This window comes from Lithobates pipiens, unplaced genomic scaffold (assembly GCF_037356315.1).
Source record: "Lithobates pipiens isolate NorthernLeopardFrog02 unplaced genomic scaffold, aLitPip1_a1.2 Scaffold_16, whole genome shotgun sequence".
NCBI classification, from domain to species: Eukaryota; Metazoa; Chordata; class Amphibia; order Anura; family Ranidae; genus Lithobates; species Lithobates pipiens.
In genome coordinates this window covers 594746413-594772771 of record NW_027507748.1, presented here as the reverse complement: position 1 = coordinate 594772771, position 26359 = coordinate 594746413, and the positions used below count along the sequence as shown (strand labels likewise).

The 26359-nt window shown below is 44.3% G+C and overlaps 1 protein-coding gene across 1 annotated transcript in view; it reads left to right on the top strand.

Annotated features, from left to right (window-relative positions):
* Positions 1 to 26359, top strand: part of LOC143983846 (polyunsaturated fatty acid lipoxygenase ALOX15B-like) — a 101344-nt gene that overhangs the window by 69434 nt on the left and 5551 nt on the right. The window contains exons 9-12 of the mRNA XM_077483945.1: positions 12323 to 12409; positions 16445 to 16614; positions 21954 to 22075; positions 24111 to 24211. Coding sequence (XP_077340071.1) covers positions 12323 to 12409; positions 16445 to 16614; positions 21954 to 22075; positions 24111 to 24211 — 480 coding nt within the window. The remainder of the gene's footprint in view (positions 1 to 12322; positions 12410 to 16444; positions 16615 to 21953; positions 22076 to 24110; positions 24212 to 26359) is intronic.

The following is a 26359-nucleotide window of genomic DNA, read 5'->3' as shown; positions in this document are numbered from 1 at the left end:
AGTAAATGTAGCGATGAACCCCAGAAGGAGCTGCTGGATGTATAGGGTGCCCTGTTCTGTGCACCACACACTGTCCCATCTGGGTGGGCAGGTGTTTATTGCTGGTAGCTGTGTATATACACCCCAAAGGCTCAAGGTGCATTAATGCCAGGAGGGACAGCAACTTAAATAGCAAATGGTATATTGCAACAGGGAAAACCAAAGCCTATTTATACTGTAATTAGAGGTAAAATAATTATATTGCAATGGGTAAAATAACATACTGCAACAAAGTTACCCCCAACATTTCATATTCCTGATATGTGGCTGCTGTACTTGTATGAGAAAGTATCCAGTTTTCCTTGTATTTCCTTTGTGTGAAATCCCTTGCATTCCTGCTAGTCCCCTGCTTTCCTAATGAATACGGAGTTCCCAGCATACCACCATGGTGTGCTCTCCAGCTTAGACTTGTCCTAACGCCCCCCTTGCACAGCTTGCTACTGGGAAGCTCAGTGTACTTCTCAGCTGCATAAGAGCTGGGGGAGGAGAAGCAGAACAGGAAGTATGATCACTTATAAAAAGGGGGGGAAGTACACAGTCCTGAGTTATGAACAGGTTAGGGACTGCCTGCTCTGAAGTCAGATTTGTTTGTAATCCGGACGCGCATGCGCAGAACGGTTTTTCCGCTGGTATCCAATGTGCCCGGCACCACCTGCCGTTCGTAAGTTGGATGATCGTAACACGGGGACTCCCCATAGAGGGCAAGTCTTTTAAAGTGGTTTTGTACAGAAAATTGCAAGTTCATCTTATTCAAATGGCTTCGGAACATAGATGCAGTTATGACCATTGAAATAAAATATGCAGTATTTACCTTTTTTATTTTTAATGTTTATGCCGACTTCTGGGCTCTCCTCCCGTGGGAGTAGGCGTGTTTATCGGCTTCACAATGGTCCCTGGGAAGTTTTTTAGCTATTTCCCAGGAATCAGTGGGGGACACAGTCATGCCGAAATCTCGTGAGATTTCGGAAGGACGACGCCGGTCACGTGACGAGGGCATGTCTGAAATTGCCATTTTGAAAGTGGGCAGGCAGCTCTATCTGCCATTACCACTATAGCACACGAGGCAAGAAGAAGGAAAACGAAGAGGACCCTCAATGAGCATGATGGAGCGGTGGATGCTGGGAGCTCAGCGTCATCGCATCCAGGAAGTAAATGCCTGTGGGCTTCAAACGCCCACAGTGAAAATAAAAACCGCCGGACTGCTTTTTAAAGTTTTCCTTAGCAATGAAATCGCCACGCCGGGGGTTAAAAAGATGCCGATCGTGACTGCAAAGACACCGTAGGAATCGCCCACCAGTGACACAGGTAAAAAAAAAACGGCAGTGGAATCCCACTTTAAAAGCGCTCGCGGCTATAATGAATTGTCTGCTCCCCGTAATGAAGAAAACGGTCATTGAAAGTCATTGATAAAAAAAAGCTTGGTATTCCCCCAAATTCAATTACCAGGCTCTTAAGGTCTGGTATGGATTTTAAGGGGAACTCCACACCAATTTTAAAAAAATGGCGTGGAGTTCCCCCAAAAATCCATACCAGACACTTTATCCCTCCTGAACCGTACCAGGCCACATGCCCTCAACATTGGGAGGATGCTTTGGGGGTCTGACCCCTCAAAAGCGCCACATCCCAATGTTGATGGGGACAAGGGCCTCATCCCCCACAACCCTGGCCCACAACACTGTTCTCTGTATTGCGGGGTGCCGACAATTTGTTTTTAGACGCGAGTGCTTTTAAATGACTTTTATTCCTGCAGAAATTACACTTTGTGCATGGACAGTTCTAAGCACAGGCAACATGCGCCCCTTTACAGGCATACTATACACACCCCCCAGGTATGAAATTTAAAGGAGTATTACACTTTTTTATTTCACTTTAAGCATTCTTAAAATCGCTGCTCCCGAAAAAATTTCAGATTTTTTTTTTTTTTTTTTTTTATCATTGATGCATGTCCCCTGGGGCAGGACCCAGGTCCCCAAACACTTTTTTTTTTTTTTGACAACTTGCATATAACCCTTTAAAATTTGGCACTTGAAATTTCTTCTTACAGGGTGTTCCGTGGCTTTTTGAATTTGACGCAAACACCCCAAATTGTTCGGTGACTGGGTGAACAGGCAATGTTTGAGTCGAATATTAGTTTGATTTGAACTCTAGGCTCAACCCTAGCAGGGACTACTCTAACAAGCAGGAGGAAGGCAGCGCTGGATAAACTGTTAGATTTGGTGAAGCCTATGTATCCCATGGCAGACAACTATTTGAAGGCCAAATTTGGTAGACTAAGGAGCACATATAATGGGAGTGCAAGAATCTCCAGGATTCCCTGAGATCCAGAGCAGCAGATGACTTGTATGTCCTCAGACTGTGGTACTAAAACAGACTGCGTTTTTGTCTGACCAGATGGAATCCAGGCCATCACTCTCGACACTTCTTCCACATCAGCTGAGTATCCTCAAGTCCAACCTGGGCCTTCCCCCCCCCCCCCCCCCCCCCCCCAGTAAAATGTGGAGGAGCCCAGCTTGACCCGGGTATAGCATTGTTGAACCTATTTCTTGACATCTTGAATCATGTTAACTAGATGTTCACAAATTTCTGATTTAACAAAGTGGTTTACATATCAATACAGTAGTAGCTAAAAATGATTTGGGGCAACAATGAAAAATGCTGGGGTCAGAATGATGGTCTTTTCTATTAGCTTTCAATTTGCAACAGTCATGATATCAAAATTGTGTGTGACCAAAAAAACTAAAACTATGTACCATTTTCATACACAGGAAAGTCTCAGCCAGGAGGAGGCTGTGGCAAGCAGCCTGAGTGAATCCCAGATTCCCCCCCTCTGCCCTCCAACCAAAAGTAACAAAGGCAAGGAACCTGGAGGAGTCTGTGGCTGGTTTCCTCAAACGGGCTACTGTCACTTTACCACGACACCTGGTGCCCACAAGTCATTTGGATGTGTCGCTGTGAGCAAACTAGAACACATGGAGGGGGCCAAAGCATGATCTGAAGAAGTAATTCTTCTGGCACTAAACAAGGGGGCGAGGGGCCAACTCTCCTCAAACCCACCTCCCTGAGTTGGACCACACTCCTCCACCTCTGGCAACACCACAGCCACCCAACCCACCACAGCAGCATGGAAGGAAGTGTTGAGTGATGGCCTGGGTGTGGTGTGGTCTGGCAAAAAACGCAGGCTGTTGTAAGACCACTGCTTCCCATGTCTGAGTTCTGGGCCCTATTGTGTGCCCTATTAAATTGACTCCTTAGGTTCCCAATTTTGACATTCAAATAATTGTCTGCCCTGGGGTTTGTACCAATTCCAACAGTTTCTCCAGCGTTGCCTTCCTCTTTTTTATGACCCTATGCTCCCTATTTAAATGTAAAATGTTGGTTTTGACAAATACTTGGCTATGTTTTACTTCAAAAAGGACAGTTTGAGTAGGCAGGTACATTTCATTAATACAATGTCAAATTAACAAGGGACACCAACATAGTTGTATCTTTTGAGGTTAAATACAAGATAATGAACTAGCCAGAAATTCCGGGTTCTCCTCTCCCTTGAGCCCCCTCACCCCTATGCGAGACAACCCAGATTTTCCCCCGGACTTGGGTAACCCTTTGCTCACACTGTCTAATCTGAGCAGACCGCTTTTGGCGACTAATTGTTTCCTCAACAAAAAGATGATAGACTTTGCTCAACTCAAATTGGACTGTAGCATGCCACATTTGCCTATGTGGACGTACTTCCAATTGCGCAGCTACGTCAATGCCACTAACCGTAGGCCTCACTTTTCGAGAGACCGAACAGACTTTGAGTCGGTGTGTTCAAGGGGAGAACCAATCCCGAAGACCACATCGCTTTCCTATGCCTGGTTACAATCATTGGGTCCGTGGGACCATAGACTCAGGGGAGCGATGAATTCAGGAACTGGGACTACCAATCTCGGACGATCAGTGGTATAGGGCTTGCATTCTTTCACACAAATGTTCTCTAGGCACAAAAATGCAGGAAGCGGCCTACAAGGTCCTCACTCATTGGTATGCCACCCCAGTGAAAATTCACCGGCGGTACCCGCATTCGTCTGATAGGTGCTGGAGAATTGCGACACTGAGCAGGGCTCTCTGTTTCACATATGGTGGAACTGTAAGTTGCTGAAGCCATTCTGGACAGGGGTTAGGAATTTGATCATCCAGATCACTGAGACCAGACTTGGGTTAGACGCTGCTTGCTGCATGCTACATGTGTCACCATGTCTTTCAGACAGTACAAACATTCTCTCACGAGGCACATGTTGAATGCAGCCAACTCCCTTATTCCACTTTTCTGGAAATCTAAAGCCACACCCACCTTGAAGGACTGGTTAAACAGTCTCCATCTGTGAGATGGAGGACACAGCGGCTCAATCTAACGAGCCAGTGGAGCGCTACCATAAGACCTGGACTCCGTGGTTTGTCTTTAGATACTCCCAGACATATCGGGACATGATGAGTTGGGAAGGAATGCACATGTGAAAGTCAGTAGCTTACGCTGGTCCTGTGTCTCGGCTAAATCCTTCAGATATCTCTATCCTGACCTAGGAATTACAGATTATACATCTCATGTACTAGTTAGCCAGTGATGTGTTACGTTATTCTACTTCTTGGTATAGGCACCCCCCCCGCTCTTCCTTCCTTTCTTCTAGATGTTTACTATACCCTGCTCCTTCTTTCGTCTATTACTCTTTCTACCTTCGTTCCCTTTTCATATATTGGACATATGTGGGAATAGTTTGAATTGAGGTGTTATATGATGACCGAGCCTCCAAGGGCTATTTAGGCCTATTCTGGAGGAATCTGATTCTTCACAGGCAATACCTCTGTTATTGTTCATGTAAACAATGTTGACATGTCTACGCTTTATCCTGGCTTGTAATCACTCATTTGTGTCAATTATGCGCCCATGTTCTTTGTGTTTTTATTCATGCAAATTATCTTGTATTTATCATTAAAGAAAAAGTTTATGTGTTAATTGACACACAACTAACAACTTATGGAGATCACTAGAAAAAAAACTAAGATTCTGGAGATCACGAGAAGTAGTTTTGTCATAACTCTGAATAGCAGCGAAGCAACTTCATTATTATAGCATTATAAAGAGAATGCGTTGCATTGGGAAATTTCATAATTTGCTGTGTCACAAATGTGATATCTCCATTACAAACGCTAGTTTTACAAAACTGAGCGCTTCCGGCTCGTACTTGATTCTGCGCATGCATGAACTTTTGTGCGCCGACTTGTGTACACACTATCAGAAAGTCCGACAATTTTGTTGGTGGAAAATTTGAGAACCTGCTAGCAAACATTTGTTGGCAGAAAGTCCGACAAATTTTCGCTGGAACATGCACATGGTCAGACTTTCCACTAACAAGCTCACATCCAACATTTCCCGTTGGAAAGTCCGACTGTACGCAGCATTACTGTAGTTCTTACAGAAACTGTTCTACTTTTAGCAAGGTGTAATGCAGGGTTGGCCAGTGACCTCTCACCACTCTGTCAGCAGGGGATCTACTTCTGATTACTGGCAGTGTACCCCAGTCAATGTCCTTGCCACCTGGCTCCTCAGTTGGGAAGCAGGCTTAACCGATATTCATGGCTTTCTCCAATGCCCCAGAACAGGACTGACACTGTCCCCTTTTTTTATTCAGGTGCAGTGATCCACTCCCAGCCAAGTTTCTTCAAGTTGTTGCCTCTTTTCTGGCAGCTTACACCCCCCCCCCCCCCCCCCCGGATGAAAGGCAGCTAACACTGGCTGTTCTGTTTTTTGTCAGCAGCCACAGTTTGTCACTGAGACACAAATCTCCCCAAGCATAAGCAAGAGAAACGGTGTACACAGGGAACGGTCAGTCAGGTTAATCTTACTCTTGCACTGCCAGTTCTGAAAACTGGGCTACACAAATGATACCTGTATTCGCCAAAAGTAATCCATACACAAACTACTTAATAAAAAACACAAATAGTACTTAATCATCCATACACAAAAACTAACCCTGCATGTTAGTTGCGGTCACTTGTATTGCCCTATGCACCCTACAAAACCCCATAGTCCTTAATCCGTCTCAGGAGTGAACAAGAGTGAATGCTTGCATTAAGGCTGGGCTTACACTATTGCAAATTTGATGCAGGTTTCCCCACATCCAATTTGCGTGTCAGGAGCCTGTGACCAGCTCAATGGAGCCGATTCACACAGCTCTGGGACTGCTGCAAAGCGCATTGCACAGGAGTCCTGTGCGTCTTCTGGTCCATTTTGGGGCCAAATTCAGCCAAAAATTCTGACTGAAGTCAGACCTGAAATGGTGAACAGGGATGCACTGGGCCCCTGCTGTGACCCCCCTTCCACACGGAGGTGTGAACCGAACCTCAGACACAGTGGGGCCATGGAGAACAAATTGGATTTCCTGCTGGAGGAAGGCTAAATCACAGGGTTAAAAAAAGTATTTGGATGTAGCAGTAGCCCTGTAGGGGCTGGCAAGTATTGTGGCCCATCTGTCACCCTGCCCGGCACTCCCTTCCCAGACAAACAGTCCATGTGCTTGTGTTTTTTTATAGAGGAAATTTAACTTGGGTGGGGTAAGGGACACGTGGGATGCCCAGTAATTGCAACTTGATTTGTGACAGAACCATATACACTCTGTACATACAACTACTTCAGTCTCTTCCAGCACTTTCCTTGCTTGCAGACTATTCCTCTTCCTTCCTCCTGCACATCTCTTGACTCCCAAGAGTAGCTAGCACATGTTGGGCCTGACACTAACTCAGTCAGGCCTTAGCAGTTGCCCTTTTCAAGCAGGAACTGCAGACCCCTATAGTGTAGCAAAATGGAAAATAGTCTCTAGTGCCAACTGTCATACAGATGTAGTACTGCTCCCAGTCAGCCCTATTCAGGCAGTGCCTGCCCTCCTGACTGCAACTCCACTGCCCATGACACCACAGTCCACTCCACTGGCTCTACACCCATCCCCAGGCTGCATGCACCCAGTCCTCTCAGGTATGCCTCTCCAGTCCCCCCAATTATGAATGCCACTCACCAACCCTCCTGGCTGTAACCTGTTCCTCTCCTTAAACTTGCCTGGCAATGTTATTTCTTGCTCCTCTTGTTCAGAGCCTTCATGACTTCTTGAAGGGCTCCGTCCTGCACCCGAGCCTCAGGCCCAAGGTCACCCCCCCCCCCCCCCCCTTCCAGACTGGAGAGTTCCCTCAAAGGCCCGATAGCCTAGCATTCCATCTTCAAGCTCTAAAACAAAAAAACTATTCAACTGCTCCCCCAGCTGGGCTGACCATAGGTATTTGAGGCCTGCTCCCTGTCAATCCAAGTTGGGGATTGGTTATGGCTCCTTGGAATACCCCAGGCAGATCCACCTTCCATCTCCTTTTATTTCTAGTACTTTCCAGAAAGCTCTAGAAAAAGTCTTGGGGATGCTGCCTATGAGTCACCAGCTGCTTCTGAGCCACTCCCAGCTCACACAAACAGGCCTAGCTGCTGGTCTGCCTAAATTAACCTCACCTATCACAAAAATCTTATACTAGCACCTACCTAAGTAAAGGTTGCTATACTGGGAAGACTGAACAATAGAAGGTTCTCTCCTTCAGAAACGTCCCTCTAGAGGGGGATCACGGGGTCCACAGCGGCGTGATCCAATGCACTCACCCGGACACGGAACATCTCCGATCGGCCTGTGTGATTGGCACTCCTGATCACATGATGGCCATGTCCAATCACAGCAGTCATGTGATGTAAACAGAGCCAGTTGCTAGGCATGTCCCCAAAACGCATGCCCCCAAATAAACACCTGTCTCCCACTAAAATCACATGACCCAATGATTGTCTGCACACATGTCCATGACCACTAGCGTACATCTGTCCATGATTATGTACATCTGTCCATGATCACACAAACCAATTATAAACTTACCAGATTTTTTTTTTTTTTTTTATCGTGAATACCACAAAGAGCACTATTTGTACAAACAAAATGATAAAAATCTCATTTGGGTACAGCGTACCATGACCGTAATTGTCATTGAAAGTGTTAGTGTTGAAAATTGGTCTGGAAAGGAAGGCAGCGACAGTGCCTGGTATTGAAATGGTTAAGATGAGGATCAGACTTGAGGCTCGTGCACACTGCAGCTAAAAACTGCTGTGTTTTTTTTATATGCTTTTTCCACAAACCCTCAAAGTGGGCACAAGTTGGATAGAAGCTGCTTTTGTAGTACAGGAAACTTTGTTAAAGTTGGAGTTCAGTAGTGCGAATTAAGACCGCTTATATTGACTAAAATGTTTATCGATTTTTATACTCCGTTGTGACAGAACGCTACTTGTATTGCAAGACCTCGCTCATTTATAAAATTAAAATGTATAAAAAAAAGCCTTTTAAAACACTCAGACCAAGTTACTCACTCACAATCCAAGGTTGTACTGTAGGAACAAAACAAACATGCACTCTAATGCCTACCTCTAACATTTTTTCCAATTGCTTTTTTTTTTTAATCTATCCTCCCTTTACTATAAAATTATTATTCATCAGCTTGTAAAATGGCAGAGGGGGTATATAATTTAACTAGTAGGTACTGAATGGCCTCACCATTCTCAAAAATGGGCATGTAAGGTCAAGTGTATGGACCAAGCAACTTTCCTCTTAAATGTGCCTCTCATGCCATTGTGTTGGAAGCTGTACAAGTACTTTGGAAGTTCAGCTATTTGACTATAAATACGCATGTCTAGCTATTATAATTTTCTTACCTTAGTGATTGTAAACCCCAAGTCATTAAATCTGACCTGGACACCTCTATCTGCAGTTATTAATTTCTGTATAAAGCCTCAATTCTTGTCTTTCTGCTGTTCCATTCCTGTTATCAGCATAACCTCTGCCAAGTTCTCAAATCCAGGAGAGAAAAGCAGCTGGAAATTTTGAGGCAACTTACAAATACATTAGCTTGTCTATTCAGTTCAGCTCTGCATGTTCCTTCATTCCTCTGCCTATGTGGAGTGGGGGCATGCCTTTCTGCCAATCAGCTGTCAGTGCGCACCCACTGCTGGAAGAGGAAACGTGTGTAGCGCTGGCTCCTGACGAGCATACACTGTTTTGGAAAGTTAATATTCCTGAAACCACAGTTGGGTTTTAGGGCTAATTTTACTAAATTATGACTTCAGTACCAGTCCAGTTGGGTTGCGCTAGGTTCTCCTTGACCGCAGGTGTTTCACCGCCAAGTGTGAGAATGCAGTTTAGCTGGGTGTATTGAGTGCCATTTTTTTTTTTTTTTCTCTGAACCAGTCCAGTGGAAGTGTTCTCCTGCTGTGCATTGTGGGATGGGGTATTTAAGGTACTGACATCGTGTGCTACGGGGTTCCGTGCCAGAAGATTTTTCTGTCTGTTTGGTTCTGGTCCTCCTGACCAGCCCCCATGGCCCTCCTGGCCTGGGGTGCGGTTCCATGCATTTCCAAGTCTCGGGGCTGGCTAGCTGGTCGCAAAGCAACTGCAGGGACAGGCCTGAATGGATATCGGGGCCTGCTGTTTCAAGAGTGGTCCGGTGCCATCTCATCTAAGGAGAGGCCCAGCAACTGGAGAAGCATCCAGGGGAGGACACTTCGGAAGGCCATGCGCAAGGCTGGCTTCTCTGAAGCAGCCTGGAGGCTCAGTTGAAGGACACTTCATGGATCTACACTCATATGGTATCACCGAACTGCCTGAGACACTGGTACCGTATGATAGCTCTTTAAATTTGTCTGTCCCTCAGTTATGCTCAAGTCTATGGCAGAGCCTTTTCCTTAAGTATTCTACATTCAAGTCTAGCAGAGACTTTACTTGGCACCCCACTGGCTGCTAGGCCTAGTGAGATCTATCCGGGGGTTGTGTGAATCCAGCTGGATTTCTTCTGTACCGCCGGCTCCTGCAGAGCACGCACTATGTTTTTGAAATTTAAAGTTACACCTTAACTGCAGTTTGGTTTGGGTATGATTACAAATTTTGACATCCGCATCAGTCTGACTGGACTATGGGGTGTTTGGCCTGGCCATGGGGGGCACTGTCTCCTCTGGTAGGCATGGAACCACAGTCTGGTTGGGTGCTTTTAAGGTTACTTTCTCTCTGAGCCAACACAGTGGGAGTGTCACTCTTGGTGTCTTCTGGGAGAGGGTACTTAAGATGCAGATGTCACATGGTTCGAGGTTCCGGTCCAGAAGTATGTTCTGACTCCATGGTCCTGGTCCGCCTGACCGACCCTCGTGGCCTGGGGTGCGAATCCATCCATTTCCGAGTCTCGGGGCTGGTTAGCCCGAGGCGCAGTAACAGAGGGTTCCAAGGTGGTCCGGTGCCATCTCGTTTTCGGAGAGGCCCAGCAACCAGAAACACAACCGGAGAGGACTCTTCAGAAGAGGGCCACACACTACATGAGCTTTTCCCCTAATGAGACACTGTTTTTTGTTCAACATTTTTTGCAAATAAAAATCCATAGTCAGTCTCTGCAGTTCCTTGGGCCATCTACCTCTGGAAACCCCTAGATGCACACGAAGTCAAGAAGGTAACGGTAAGCCCATTCATCTCAGCCGCTCCTTCGGGGGCTACACTTCAATAAAAGATTTTCCATTTTTGGCAGTCCAAAGTACCTGAACTTCCTCCTAACCCTGTACCCTAAACTGAGATTCTGTTTCTACTTCAAATAACCCAAAAGATTCAGTGTCAGTTTCTAATTTCTTTGGGCCATCTACCACGGGAAACCCTAGACGGAGACTAGGTCAAGAAGGTAACAGTAAGCCCAATAAAACCAGCAGCTCCTTTGGGGGGGTCAGTGCTACACGTGATTTCTAACATGATCTGCACTTAGGAGATCTATATATATTTCTCAAATTTGAGCATGAGTAGAAATTGTAATACATCCCAGGCCATATGCAGTAATCCACAGCCAATGTCCCATACTGACCCCACCTGTAGGGGTAATTCTGTGTCTGCTTTGTACACTGCTACTTTAACTTGCTACAAACTTGGTTTGCAAAGGCATTTGGTGTACACAAAGTGGATTTACATCCTTTGTCTATTGAGCAATATATTTTAATGAAGTTTTGTGCCTGGCATTCAGCTTTAAGGCATTGTGTGGGCATATTACTAGGCTTGCAGCATAGGCAGTGTTTGCCCTACATCTGTTATCTGACACAGCTACAAGATCACTCCTAAATCCCTGGTGTGAATTGGCCTTATTGCTACTTATCCACTTCAGCCCTGGAGGATTTGGCTGGCCAAAGACCAGAGCACTTTTTGTGATACGGCACTGCTTCGCTTTAACTGACAATTGCGCGGTCGTGCGACGTGGCTCCCAAAAATTTTAACTTTTTTTTTTTTTAGACAAATGGAGCTTTCTTGGTATTTGATCACCACCTGTTTTTTATATTTTACATTCTTGAAAAGCAGTATTTAATTTTTGCTATAATATCCCCAAAAGTATATAACTTTTTTTTTTTTTTTCCCTCAGTTTAGGCCGATAAATAAATATTTTTGGCAAGAATCACAAGCGCTTGGTTTGCGCAAGTTGTAGTGTCTACAAAATGGATAGATTTAAGGCATTTTTATTTTTTACTAGTAATGGCAGTGATCCTTTTTTTTTTTTTTTTTTTTTTTGACCTGTGACATGGCGTACAGACCACACTTGGTGCCATTTTGGGACCATTCACATTTATACAGCAATCAGTGCAATTTAATACATTGATTACTGTGTAATAGTGACTGTTAGTGATGGGGTTAACCAGGAGGGGCACTGCAGGGGTTAAGTGGTTCCTAGGGATTTGGTCAAACTCGTGGGGGGGTGGGCTATGTGTGACATGACACTGATCACCGCTCCCGATTACAGGGAGCTGTGATCAGTGTCCTGTCACTAGGGCAGAACAGAGAAATGCTTGTTTACATCAGCATTTCACCCGTTCTTCCTTTCCGTGAGACTGCAGGTATCCGCATGGACATGCTATCCAAGCCCTGTGAGATCACGTAATGTGATTTTTGCACAGCAGAGCCAACTTGCTGCAGTAAAACTCTGGCGGCTGGTCCGCAACCAGTTAAAGCATGGTGAACGTTTCCAAAATCATTCAATTAAGGACTGGGAAGTGATACCTAATGCTAGTGAAACAATGCTATATAGGTAGATTTCTCGTGGTTGAAGTTCAGCTTTAAATTGTTAGAAGGCATTAAGATACCTTACAATTTACCTATCCTACAGCAAATGTCAAAGCTGGATTTCTTAAACTAATGTGTGTTTTTGTGTTTTTGTTTTATCCTAGCTGATAATTCCACACTTTCGCTACACCCTAGAAATAAATACCTTTGCAAGGACGAGGCTCATTGGACCAGGTGGCGTCTTTGATCAAGTAAGAACCAAATCGCTGGCTATTTTTTTGCTGGTCAGCCTGTTCCATTATTGCCTGGCAAAGTGATGTCAAACAGAGCACAATCGGTAAAATACACACTTTGCTTTTGTGCTTCAAGAGCAAAGTACCCAATTGATCAAAAAATAGAAAATGCAAGAAAAATGTTACTGTTCTGGTGGTTGGGAGATGGGGTGGGGTAAAGAATTTGTGGATGGAGACTGAATCATTGCTTTGTGCCAATGTCTGCCTATAACTATTTTTGTTAATGAATATGCTTTATATTTAGGGCTTTATTTTCTTTCCATACTGCCTAGGCACATGTAAAAGATGTTTGTTTTCCCCTTTTTTGTTTTCAACAATTGTACGCAATTGTTACTGAACAAAACTAAAAGATTGTAATCTACGTTGCATACAACATACTGCCATCCAAATTTCCAGAGTGTTCTTTTGCACCTCCAGTCCCTCAGGCTGGGTTCACACTTATGCAACTTGGATATGGGTTTCCCCGCATTAAATTTGCATTACTGGAGAGTGACTGGCTCTCAATGGAGCCGGTTCACCCATCTCTGGGAGACAGCCGCAGATCACACTGCAGAAGTGTCCTGTGCGTCTTTGGATTTGTTTCAGGTCTGAATTCAGGCAAATATTTGGACCTATTTCAGACCTGAAGTAATGGACAGGGATGCACAGGACCCCCTGCTGTGCACCGGGGCTACACGTAGTGTGAACCCAGTCTCAAAGTGGAATTGAAGCCAAAACCAAAGATATAATATATTGCAGCTTACCAGTCTTTAGATGTCTCCGTTTTTCACCCACCTGGTGATCCTGCCAGTAACGCCTCCCTTGTGTGTTTTTTTTTTTTTTTTTTTTTTTTTTAGTACCCCCATTCTAAATGAAGGGGCACAGGGGGCATATTTGGAAAGCAGCTGTTAGTCTGGGGGCAGAGGAACGCTATCCTACTCTAATGTACCTAGACATTACCTTCATCACAATAAGAACCGATATGGTACTCAATTTCAAATCATTTAAGTTTGTTCCTCAATGGAGAGGTGATTCTAGCCTGAGGTGTCGCGTCTTGAGACATTCTGGCTTTGACTAGAAATCATATTTGCCTAATGGCATGAACATTGACTGGGACATTAACGCCTTCAAGCATAATGCCCCCCTTTTTTTTTTTTTTTTTTTCTCATTTGAGATTTTATATAGGTTTACAGGAATGGAATATGGCTGTTAGCAAATGTTAAACCTATATTTCAAATTTTGTCATGCCAATGTGTATACCTAACCCTTTGTAGAAGTATTTACTGCTGTGATTGGACCTGATGACTCTCTCCATCCTTGTTGCAAGGCTTAGATTTTATACATGGAGGTCATGTGATCTGCATCTCTTCACTCATGGATGTCACTCTGCTCACCGGCATTCAATGGGAGATGTGGCATGCATGCCATCCATCATGCTGGACAGGCATCAGTGCCATGAATGGATTGATGCCAAATTGATTATACGATTATTTGTAACTATATATGCGCAGTGTAGGGGAGCAGGATCATACCCCAGTTGAAATCCTGTAGGACAAAGTGTTGGCTTATTGCTAGCTAGCTCTACACATTGGTTTTTGGATATCTCTGGTGATCAGTGATTTTTTTTTTTCTGTACACATCATTGTGATAGTATTTTATATTAAATGAACCTATGTTTTTCAATCTGCACTGTGGAAGCTTTTTTTCACGATTCGATTTACCAACCTTTTTGCTTGACGTGAGTTCCGTGGGTGTCTCTTGCTGTTCCGGTGGTCAAGGTCTAAGATCCTGTATCCATTCCTAAGCTTGTTTGACCCATTGCTGCTGGTGTCAGTCCACCACTTCTGGCAAGAGTACTTACCCTTGAGTGGTGGATGCAGTCCCTGGTGTTTCTTCTACAGATAGTGGTTCATCTTCATTTGTATAGACCAGCCTTTCTCAACCTTTTCAATAGAGGAACCCTTGAAGTAACCTTCTGGTCTCAGGGAACCCCTGATAAAAATTGCACATGTACGTCTGATCACTGGGAAGAATGCTCCTTATTTGTGGTCATTGAAAATAACCCCCCCCCCCCCCCCATTTACAGATAGCTAAAAGGATAGTTGGTGTCAGTGGGAAATTATCTGAGCGACAAATTGCTCAAGGAACCCCTGGAAACCTCTAGAGCAGGGACTTGCTATTAGGGGACCTTCAGCTCTTGCAAAACTACAAGTCCCATCATGCCTCTGCCTTTGGCTGTCAGTCTTGCTATGCCTCATGGGACTTCTGCAATAGCTGGAGGTCCACTAATTGCATATGCCTGCTCTAGAGCAGGGGTCTCCAAACTGGGCCAGATGTGGCCCGTGGGGGGAATGTTTCATCCACTGATACTAACAATGGGACATCCCCCCCCCCCCCCTCCCACCACCACCAATGAAGGGGCACAATTTCTCCCAATTGCACCAAAGATGGGACACTATTCCCTCCCCCCCTCCCATGATGCCAACTATGGGGCACATTTTCTCCCAATGACGTGGCCTAATTCCCCCAATAATGGGGAACAATTTCTTCCAATTACACCAATGATGGGACAATTCCTCCAAGTGATTCCAACAATGGGGCACAATTCCTCCACTGACACCAATGATGGGGCATACTTGGCCCACTGAGACAAACAACCTTTTCTACTCCCAAAGGTCAGTCCGGCCCCCTAAATTCTGAAGAACGGTAAACTGGCCCTTTGTTAGAAAGTTGGGAGACCCCTGCTCTATGAAACCCTGGTATAGACTGCACTTCTCATTCATATCTGTTTAGTGGGTTGAGATTCATTCCAACACGAATGTTGGTGGACTTTCCTGTTTTATCCATATTTTAGAATTGTAGTTCGTTCTTCCTTCATCAGCATTGATTTGCACAATTATAGCTAGCACTTTGACACCTGCTGGACAGATGGTTCTGTTGAAAAATAGACTTGCTGACCAGCTCATCAGGTGAAAATAAAAAAACCTAACGGAAAACGAATGCAAGCATCACATCTAAGATTTGCTAAGCTGCACTATAATACAAATTTGCTTTTGGATTTTTTACCGCCTTAAAGTGTGTGCAAAATACACAAAGTACATATATTGCAATGTGCACATATGGCAGATATTTTCTCTTCAAATACAATGCAAGTACAGAAAAATACCTGATCTGACAGTAATCCAGTGAGCTTACTTCCCATTTGGACTGACAACAGTGCTTGTGCTGCACTGAAATTCTAAGCAGTGCTGTCAACCCTGCCTGCTGTGCCTTTCCACATGCTTGCATTGATTTCACAAAATAATGGAGTCTTTTCATTGCCAAGAGCTTGCTCACTAGTGTGTAGGTTAAGGGCTCTTGGGATTTGTAGATCCAGGGGTATACCTATGCAAGACCACTTTTTTTTTTTTTTTTTTATCACCTTTGTAATATTTCTAAACTCCGTCCCGTTCTTTCCCTTCCAAATGCCAAAAAGTTGGTACATGCTTTTGTCTCCTCCCAGGCTGGATTACTGTAACTCTTCTCATTGGGATTCCTAAGTCTGCAGAGGCTTCAGTACATCCAAAACGCTGCAGCAAGGATCCTGATGAGTGCGGAAACATGAGCATATTACCTCCATTGTCTTCCTGTCTCCGCCAGGATTGAGTATATGGTTTCTCTCCTCACATACCAATGCATACATGGATAGGGGGGGCCCCCTATCTCAAACTACAAAATAAATCACGTTCTCTCCACTGTACTCATTCAAAACTTCTTTAAATACCTAGAACTAGACTGAAGACAATGGGAGACAGGGCTTTTTGTGCAGGTGCCCCACACTTGTGGAATGCCATACCTGACATTTTGAGAGCCCCTCAATCTGACGGTTTTAAAAGTCTTAAGACATTTCTTTTTAGATGTTCGCTTTGTTGTATGAACTGTTTTTTAACCTGTAGCACTTTGAGATCTTTTGATGAAAAGGTTGTTTTTATAAATTTTTACACATTTTGTTTTTTTCTGTATTCCCTCCTCAAGGCTTTTGTGACTGGGAAAGGAGGGATTCCAGTTCTTATGAAGAAAGCAATGGCTGAGCTGACCTATAGCAGGCTTTGTCTTCCTGATGATATAAAGGGAAGAGGAATGGAGCACATTTCCAACTACTTGTATAGAGATGATGGCATGAAGATCTGGGCCGCTATGGAAAGGTATAAATCTTCCATATTCAAAGACAAGAATGCTTAGTCTACAACCATCTGCGGTCCTACCTCACTGAAATCAACCTTCGTGCTTGAAGCACTCCATAGTAACTGCCCTACTAAAACTCATTTACGAACTTTTAAAACCAATTGCCATTACTCCATACTCATTACTAGACCTCTCTGCAGCCTTTAATACTGTTGACCACTCGCTCCTTCTCAAACTCCTCTTTGTTGGCCTCCAAGATTCTGCTTTTTCCTTTCTATCATAGCGCTCCAGTGTTGCCTATAACTGTCTGCTCCTCTCCACTTCCTCTTTCCATAGGGGGTCCCCCCCCCCAAGGCTCTGTTCTTGGACCCCCTTCTCCTCGTACACCTCTCTTGGTCATGTGATAAACTCCCACAGCAGCTTTCAAAGCCATCTCTACACAGATGACACCCAAATCTCTGCTCTTCAGATCACTCCTCCAATCTCCTCACATTAACTGATATATTAACATGGATGTCGCATCACTTCCTAAAACTTTCTAAAACCACCCCTGTGAAAGTTCCACCCTGCTTGTTCCCTTCAAGATCAATAATACAACTCAGTCCCTCACCTCACGTCAGAGTACTAGGTATACTCCTAGACTATGATCTGACCTTTCTAATCCAAATCTCAGTCCAAAAGCTTGTAGACTTCACCTCCTTAAAATCTTTACAATTTGCCCCTTTTTAACCACTTAAGCCCCAGACCATTTTGCAGCTAAAGGACCAAGCCCCTTTTTGCGATTCAGCACTGTGCCGCTTTGACAATTGTGCAGTTGTGCGACGTGGCTCCCAAACAAAATTGCCATCCTTTTTTCTCCACAAATAGGGCTTTCTTTTGGTGGTATTTGATCACCTCTGCGTTTTTATTTTTTGCGCTATAAATAAAAATAGAGCGACAATTGAAAAAAAAAAATGCAATGTGTTTTACTTTTTGCTATAATATCCCCAAAAATATATAAACGCTGTTCCTCAGTTTAGGCCGATAAGTATTCTACATATTTTTGGTAAAAAAAAAATCACTAAGCGTTTATTGGTTTGCACAAAAGTTGGTGTCTACAAAATAGGGGATAGTTTTATGGCATTTTAAACTCTTTTTTTTTTTTTTTTTTTTTTTTTAACTAGTAATGGCGGCAAATATATGTATGGTATACAATTTTGACACATTTTTGGGGATCATTGGCATTAATACAGTAATCAGTGCAATTAAAAATGCATTGATTACTGTAAAAATGTCATTGGCAGTGTAGAGGTTAAGTGTGACCTAATGTGTTTTTCTCAAGTCATCTTCCAGGACGGCACACCTGAGATGAGAGGCTCTTCCCTACAGGAAACACAATCAATCTACAGCTGTTTTAAGTCCCCACCTTTCCCCTTGATCCTCGGTTTTTGATTGTTTCTCCCTACACAACGAAACTTTTTTTTTTTTTTTTTTTTTTTTCCCCAAATGACCCGAAGCCTGGGGCTGGTGGTCTCCCCCTGGGAGCCGGACCACAAGCTTCGGAAGCCTCCCAGTCTGGTAGGATATTCTTATTCTTCCTGGGGGGGTCCCCCTATCTTTTCCTCAAGTGGGCAGCAGAAATTGGAAGAGGCCCCCCCCCCCCCCCCGAGTGCCGACGGACCCTGGGTACAGTGATGTACCCAGAACTTCAGGGGCAATGCTATCTCCCCTCCTTACCTGTCCAGGGGGCTGTTCAGACGGGGGTACTGGCCATTGGTTCTTTCCAGGGGGATCGTGTCCCCGACACCTGGGATCCAGGTAGCCCTTGTGGGCTGCTGGAGAGGGCGTTGTGATAAGCGCCCGCATCATTTTCAAACTTCAGGAAAATAGCGGCGCCGTTCTTACCCAGGAAGGAATGCTGAGTCAGCAGGAGCAGGTTCCCACATCCTCCTTTCGCTAGAGCAAGGAGGCACCAGTTTACTATGGTGGATGTCTGCCTAAACCAGATGGAAATAAGGAACGGAAGGCATTGCCCCGCCCATGTGTATATACTGACTGGTACAGTGCAGGACACAGCCTAACCTTGCACCTCCCTATGGGGACAGCAGTGGGGGGGAACTTTGGCGGCTATCCTCCTTTCGTGTGGACCATAAGGATGGAAAAGCAAGCCCAGTGGCTGTGGCAAAAGGGGATGATAACGGTGAGTACTTTCCTTTGCCTTGGGAATGGAGCTGCAAAATCCCCAATTCCAGCCAGAGGCTTTCTGGGCATTTGAGATAATCTCCCCTGGGGTCTGGATTCAAATGGCCCAGAAGCTTCTGCTAAAAACACCAGCCACAGCTCCCTTACATCAGACGCTGTATGGCGGACAGGTGGTGCAGAGGAACGAGTGTGCCTAAACCACCTCAGATGGGAAAGAGGTAGGTAAGGCATTTCTCCCTTTTGCCAGTGTGTGTATATACTGACTGGTGCAGTGCAGAACCTGGGGTCAGGATACAAATGGCCCAGACGCCACTGCTAAAACCACCAGCCACAGCTCCCTCTTACAGCAGAGACATTGTGGTTATTGCAACAGTAGGTTGCCAGCCTCTCCCTACATGCCCAGTTGTGGTACATTAGGGACGAATATAGCATACAGAGGGGACCTGGTAGATGAAAAAAGTTACAGGCCAGGTATACCACGGAACAAGTTATTGGGCAGTGATTGGTGGATTCAGAAGCTCCCCTGGTCAGCAGGTGCACTAGGTTACTGGCCCTATTAGCCCAGCTGCTAGGAATCTGAAGTTGTTTCAAGATGCTTGAAAGCTGACCTAACATTCAACTATGGGCAGGGAACAAGCTTTTGTGTGGCACAGTAGGTTCCCTTGTGACAGATTCTCCTTTTGGGTGTTGCATGCTATAGGTAACGTTCATAAGCTCCAACCTCCCACTCCACCTTTACACTGTGGTTATATTATAGTGTAGGAGGTAAGAGAAACCTTTTTTTGTTTTGGGCTGCAATCCACTCAGTGGCAGATCTAAAAGGTGATTTACCATCGCTTCCTACATCCTTTTAATTGAGGATTTTCTGTGTAAACCTATGCAAGAGCTACATTGCTTGTTCTGAAGCCTGCAAGTAGCTATTTACCCCCAGGCTAAATTGTTAACCACCTCTTCTAGTGGCTGTCTCAAATTGGTCTCTATGGCTGGGCTTATTGAGACTTTAGTTGCTAATCAGCTCCATCTGGGTATGAGCTGGCTAGTGTTTGCTCAGTCTATGTAGGTAAGGTAGGACAACTACTATAGTAGGGTGTCCAGCCATTTTAGTATTTGTTCCTTCACTGGTGGTGAAGGTTTAGTATCTACAGCCCAGGCTATGCCTATGAAATTGCCCCTGTTATTTCATAAAGGGATACAGCATGACGACTCATTGGCTGCACACCAGTAGACCTCAGTATTGAAGGTTTGTCCTTGCTGGGATGTTTTTGTGGCACAGCAGAAATGCACATTGAGATTTGTGACGCCTCTGCTCATAAGAGCTATACTGCTATGCATCAGAAATGCACTGAAGCTTGTTTGCTGTCCTTTGTATCCTAAAGCTACTGCTTTGGCTACAGATAAGAAAAATACAACAGTGAAGGTGGTCTGTACTTTCTGGTTTTGTGCTGCACAGCAGGAATTCACATCATTGAGTCTTGTGACATCTCTGCTCATAATGGTTATATTGCTGCACATCAGACATACACAAGATTGAGGTCTGTATGTGGGGCTTTGTGTCCTGTATTACTGCCTTATTGGTTACTTATCAAGGCAGCAGGGAAGTTTGATGGTCATGATTTGTTGCACATTGAACCTGGGCTAGGGGTAGTGCATATACTGCCTTTGGTAATCGGTGCACCACCGCAAAGTGGCGTTGATTCAGACAGTGCTATTAATGGCAATGGCTGACTATTTTAAGCATGCGATTTGACATGTTGAGTCGCATGACAAATCCTTTGAATAGAGAGAGCACATCCATATTGAGAGTATTTTATTGTTGCACATCAGACATGTACAAGATTGAGGTCTGTCTGTGGGGGTTTTGCGTCCTGTATTGCTGCCTTATCAGAAAGGCAGCAGTGAAAATTCATGGTTCGGATTTGTTGGGTTACATAGCAGAAATACAAATTGAACTCCTGCCAATGGTAGTACATATACTGCCTTTGGTAATCCGTGCAGCACCACAAAGTGGGTGCTAAGTGAATCCAGTCTCGTGGGTATTGCCAAGCTGGCTGAAAGATCCAGGTATCACAAAAGTGTTCTACAAGTTTGTTTCCTGAATGCTCTACAACAGTCTGTGGCAGACATATTCCTGTATGTTCTACAACGTCTGTGGCAGAGACTCGTTCCTGAGTAAAGCACCTTGTTGGCTGCTAGGCCTTTTGAGAGAAGGACTATCCAACTTGAGTAAACATACAGTTGTGAATGGCTATTCTCTGGATTTAGTCAAAGAAAGTCCTTCCTCATTGACTTTGACACTAATGTCGCATACACACGATCGGAATTCTTGTCAGGAAAAGCTCTGGTGGTTTTCCTGACTGAATTTGGCTCAAGCTGTCTTGCCTACATAGTCATACCAAATTCTGATCATTTATAACGCGGTGACATACGACGTGACTAGAGAAGTTCAATAGCCAATAGCTTCTTTCTCATGGTTGAATCTGAGCATGTGTGATTTTTGCCGTGTCGGACTTGCATACACACGATCGGAATTACCGATAGAAAGTTTTTCCGTCAGGAAAATTGAGAACATGCTATCAATTTTTGGCTGGCAGGAATTTTGACAGCTAAATTATGATGGGAGCATACACACAGTCGTATTTTCCGATGAAAAGCTCTCATCAGTCTTTTTCTGGCCGTAATTCTGATCGTGTGTACTCAGTACCTGAACTTCCTTCCTAATACTCTGATCCTATTTTAAGGGACTGTTCATGTTTTTGCAAATAAAAATTCCTTTATGCGGATCTGTAGTCAGTCTCAAGTTACTGGGCCATATACCACGGGAAACCCCTAGACACAAATCGAGGAGAAGGTAACGGTAAGCCCAAACAAACCAGCAGCTCCTTCGTGTCTTTGTGTGTGCTTTTCTGTGCTCCCCTTTCTGTCACTTAAATATTAAAATGTTGGTTGTTAGCACATGGGCACTGTGGCATGAATGGTTCCTTATACTGCCTCTCCCTCCCCCAGCATAAACTCTACTGTACAATGAAACACAAGTGGCCAATACCAGTTCAAAATCTTACACTGCTTTTATCAAAAAAGTCTTGATGAATACAATTCTGCATTCATCTGTTTTTCTATCTGTTTGGACTTGGCTTTCATGTGCATCTCCCTGAAAGTAAGTAATTGTTTTTCTTTTCAGTTTTGTGTCCAACATAATTAATTACTATTATACAAGTGATGCGATGGTCAAGGAAGACCCTGAACTTCAGGCCTGGGTAGCTGAGATTTTCAAGGAAGGATTCCTCCAAAATAAGTCTTCAGGTATACTTTCACTCCAGTGTTTACGTGCCTTTAGTCAACACTGACTAATTTCTTAAACATGAGTTCTATTGTCCATGTAAAGATGTGGTACAAACAACCATTCAGGTGCCTCTGAATCTGGTTAAGTTTAAACTGGGTCTCTTTTACGATGAATTTATGAAACATTCTCCAGTATGCTGTCATTTCAGCTATCAAATGTCCCCTCACTTGCATTATTTTAAGTATTATAAATTCAGCTGCTTGCTTTTGCCTCAATACTGGACAAGATCTGTTGGTGAAGAAAAGATTAGCAGGTGGAACATTGACTCACATCCCACCACTGTTTTTGAATTTGCATTACATTTAGGTAGCAACTTCATATTTCTGAGCGCAACATCTTTACCTGTGTTGTACATGGAAGCAAATATTTAAAGTTTTTAGTCATGTTTTGTGGTGAATACATATTAACTGATGTTAAATTGAACCTGTGACCAGCCTGCTCCAGATATTTATAGATTAACAAGCAGCAAATGGACTTTAAAAATGGCATGTGTAGCTGCAGGCACTATGGAGCAATTCATCTTCAAATTTCACAACAGAAAGCGGAAGTACTGCAACTGGTCAAATGGTTCTCTGCAGCTCAGTTTACCCTTTAATGGTGTGACTCGTTACCAGCTTTGCACTCATGTTTTCCCTCCCAGCTGTGTATTAATGGGCTTCTAGACTTATAAACAGAGTGAAAAGTATCTCTGTCCCTGTGGGTTTCCTCAAGGTGTTCTAATTTGACCCACTAAAGATTAAAAAATGTATTTTACAAAGAATCTTTATTTAAAAACCAGTCTATGGGCAGCTTTAGCAATTTAATGGGTTAGAAAACCTTGTTAACCTCTCCCTGCCCCTGCTATAGCTGAAAGACTGCTACAGCACGGGCCTAAATTGCCGGAAGGGGTCCATGCATGTCCTCCCATGCATGAGTTGACTGTGTGCCCGCTGTGAGGCTCGCAGGGCGCTCTCTGTGATCAGTGAGTCAATGAGACTGCTGACCGGAGTAAGGGGCTGATCCCAGCCCTTATTCACGTGATCAGCTGTCAGCCACATGATGTAAACAGAAGATCGTAATCAGATTATTATATATTTTTTTCCCCTCACGCTAACAGCGTGAAGAGGAAAAAAGAGGAACATCGATCCTGCGCTAAGCAGTGCTCACCAGTGTCGCCTCATCAGCACACAGCAATGAAGGTGAAATTACCTGTTTGCAAAATTTTATAACTGTTTTTTTTTGTTTTTTTTTGCTTAAAAAGATCATCAAAAGAGCTCCATTTGTGTGAAAAAGATTTCATTTGGGTAGAGTGTTGCATGACTGTGCAATTGTCATTCAAAGTGAAAATTGGCCTGAGCAGGAAGGGGGTTTAAGTGCCCAGTAAGCAAGTGGTTAAAGAACTATAGGCAAAACTTTTATTTTGGATGGAGTAAGGGAGGGTTCTAACCTTTTTTGTTCTTCTTTTTTTTTTTTTTTTTTTTTCTCTTCTGCCAGTCACAGGAAGTGACGGAAAATCCTTGCAAATTAAGGGATTATCCCTGCAAATTAGGGGCATTTATTTGGGACCCCCGGTTCACATGAACTAGTGCCCCAATTGGATGATTTTCCCTTAATTACTTTTCTGGGGATAACCCAGAATTTGAGCTTTTTATTTTACTTTCATTTTTAATGTGTTTGGTAAACAGGACAAAGGATGAATCTCCCTAACTGGGGCACAGACAACAATACAAACTGACAAGCGTTCCAATCCATTCTCCACTCTATCCAAAACCAAAAACGTTTGGTCTGTAGTTATGCTTTAAACTGTTCCTATTTAGGCAGTAGCACAATGTAAAGTAAACATTTATGTCTCTACAGCATTAATGTTTAGAGGAAAATCTGTGCCTGAAAACTTTTGAAAGCTTGTCAGATCATGCATTCACATGTAATTGTTCTCCAAAGTATATGGCCTATTGTCTTGTATCCATTCTGAATAAGCAGAGGAAATCACTTAAACTTGGTTCTCTTTCTTGACAGAAGTCCCATCTTCCTTGGGAACGAGAGACTCTCTGATCAAATACCTGACAATGGTGATCTTCAGATGTTCTGCTCAGCATGCAGCTGTCAATAGTGGTCAGGTGAGTATGATTGTACTGTCCTTGTGCAAATAAATTAACAATCCAGAATCAGAATTGCATAAGTTTAGCCAGTTACAAGCATTTGGCCTTGGAGACCCCCATTGTATCAGTGTCCCTCCACCCCTTTTAGAGACTTCCAGAGAGCAGAGACACCCCCACCCCCTATATCAACGCCTCCTGCCCTCTTTAAGACCTATTCAGATTGCATTACCAGTGGGACCTGGAAGCCAGTGCAAGCACAGAGGAAAGTGAGAGCCGAGCTAAGGGCGCAGAGCTGGGAGTTGGAGCTGCTCTAGGGCTATATACCTCCCACTGTGCAGCAACCAAGGTGTCATTGGTTGCTAGGACACCAACCAATGACCGCAAAGGAGATCATCGCAGCAGTTGGTGTGAGGTGCCAGGTTGTGCAGTACTGAAGGCAGAGAGGCACAGCCAAAAGGAATCCTCACTGGGTTAAGGATAGCCTATTGAATGGAGTGCAGTGCTGGAACCTGGTTTGACATTGGCTCCATCCCCAGAAGTCAGTACCGACTGGATCCATCCAGTAAATGTCCTGTGTCCTCGGAACCCGGGTGACTGTGTCCCAGAAACATAATGGGTCCACAGTTCTGCGGGTCGCAGGAGTAAAATTATTCAACAGCTGGTCTAACATATCCATTAAATGTCACAGGGATCAAACTAAGAAGGTTCGGATGTCGTAAGAAAGGCAGCAGTTTCTTTCTCTTTTTTTTTTTTTTTTTTTTTTTTTTTTTCCTTTTTTGTTCTCCCCAGGAGAGGTGGTTTGATGTCGTCGTCCTGAATTCCAAACAAAAGTTGTAACAGGTTTTCATTTAAACCAATCTATTCTTCCTCCTTTCTCCCCAGAGCCTCAATCTAAGGAAGAGAAGGCACTACGTTCCCTTGATGTAGTAAGAGCGAGCAGAATCTATTTAACTAGTTGCTGACCACCGGCCGTCAAATGACGGCTAGGCGGCGCACCTATTGTAGCGGGAGGAAGTCATATGACTTCTTTCCATTTTAAACAGGGAATGTGCATCCCTGTTCCTTCGGTGGTGGCGTGTCACGGAGACACCATTTGCCACGGGGGGTGAACAGCCGTTGGGTATGGCTGTTTATCACATGATCGGCCGTGATGAAGTCACGGCTGATCAGATGGTTGCACTCCCACTGTGCACGGTGCGAGCATGTCGGTGGCGGGGTGTTCCTGGGAACACTGCTCGTCACCGACGCTGGTAAACAGCCATTGGCTGGCTGTTTTACACAGCCGATCACGTGGGTAAACGGCGGTAATGAGATGTTACTGGGTTCTCCTCGCACACTGATCGTGTGTGAGCAGGAGATTGTGGTAACATCTCGTTAACACTTACAGTACACACATCACACGGATTGCCCCCAATAAAGAGGACCTATCGCCATCCATCATACTGCCTGGCGCTCGCAGTCTATCCGAGTGCCTGGATATCTGTCACCAGCTCATGCCTCAAAGAATATACGGTGGGGTGTTTGCTTTCCAAAATGGGGTCATTTTGTGGGTAATTCCATTGTCCTGGTGCTCCAGGACCATCAAAAGTGTGATGGGTAGGAATGACATGAGATGTCGTTTGTTCTCCTAGAACGCCTGAAAGTACTACTTCAATATTCGGCCTCTGTATGTGGCCAGGCTGTGTAAAAGTCCTACACATGTGGTATCACCATACTCGGGAGGAGTAGCAGAATGTTTTGGGGTGTAATTTTTGCTATATACATGCTATGTGTTAGAAATATCTTATAAATTGTCAACTTTGTGTAAAAAAAAAAGGCATTTTTCCAAAAACTTCTGGAAAACGAACCGTTCAAAAGACTCATTATGCCTCAGATTATACGTTGGGGTGTTGGCTTTCCAAAATGGGGTCATTTTATGGGCAATTCCATTGTCCTGGTACTCCAGGGCCTTCAAAAGTGTAATAGGTGGCTGTGAAATGAGGTGTCATTTTTGCTCGTAGAACATCAAAGTGCCACTTCAATGTTGGTGCGCTGTATGTGGCCATGCTGTGAAAGTCTCACACGTGGTATTGCCTTATTCAGGAAGAGTAGCGGAATGTATTTTGGGGTGTAATTTGTATGCATATGCTGTCGGCGCAATAACCTGATTGGCACCATAGTTTGTAG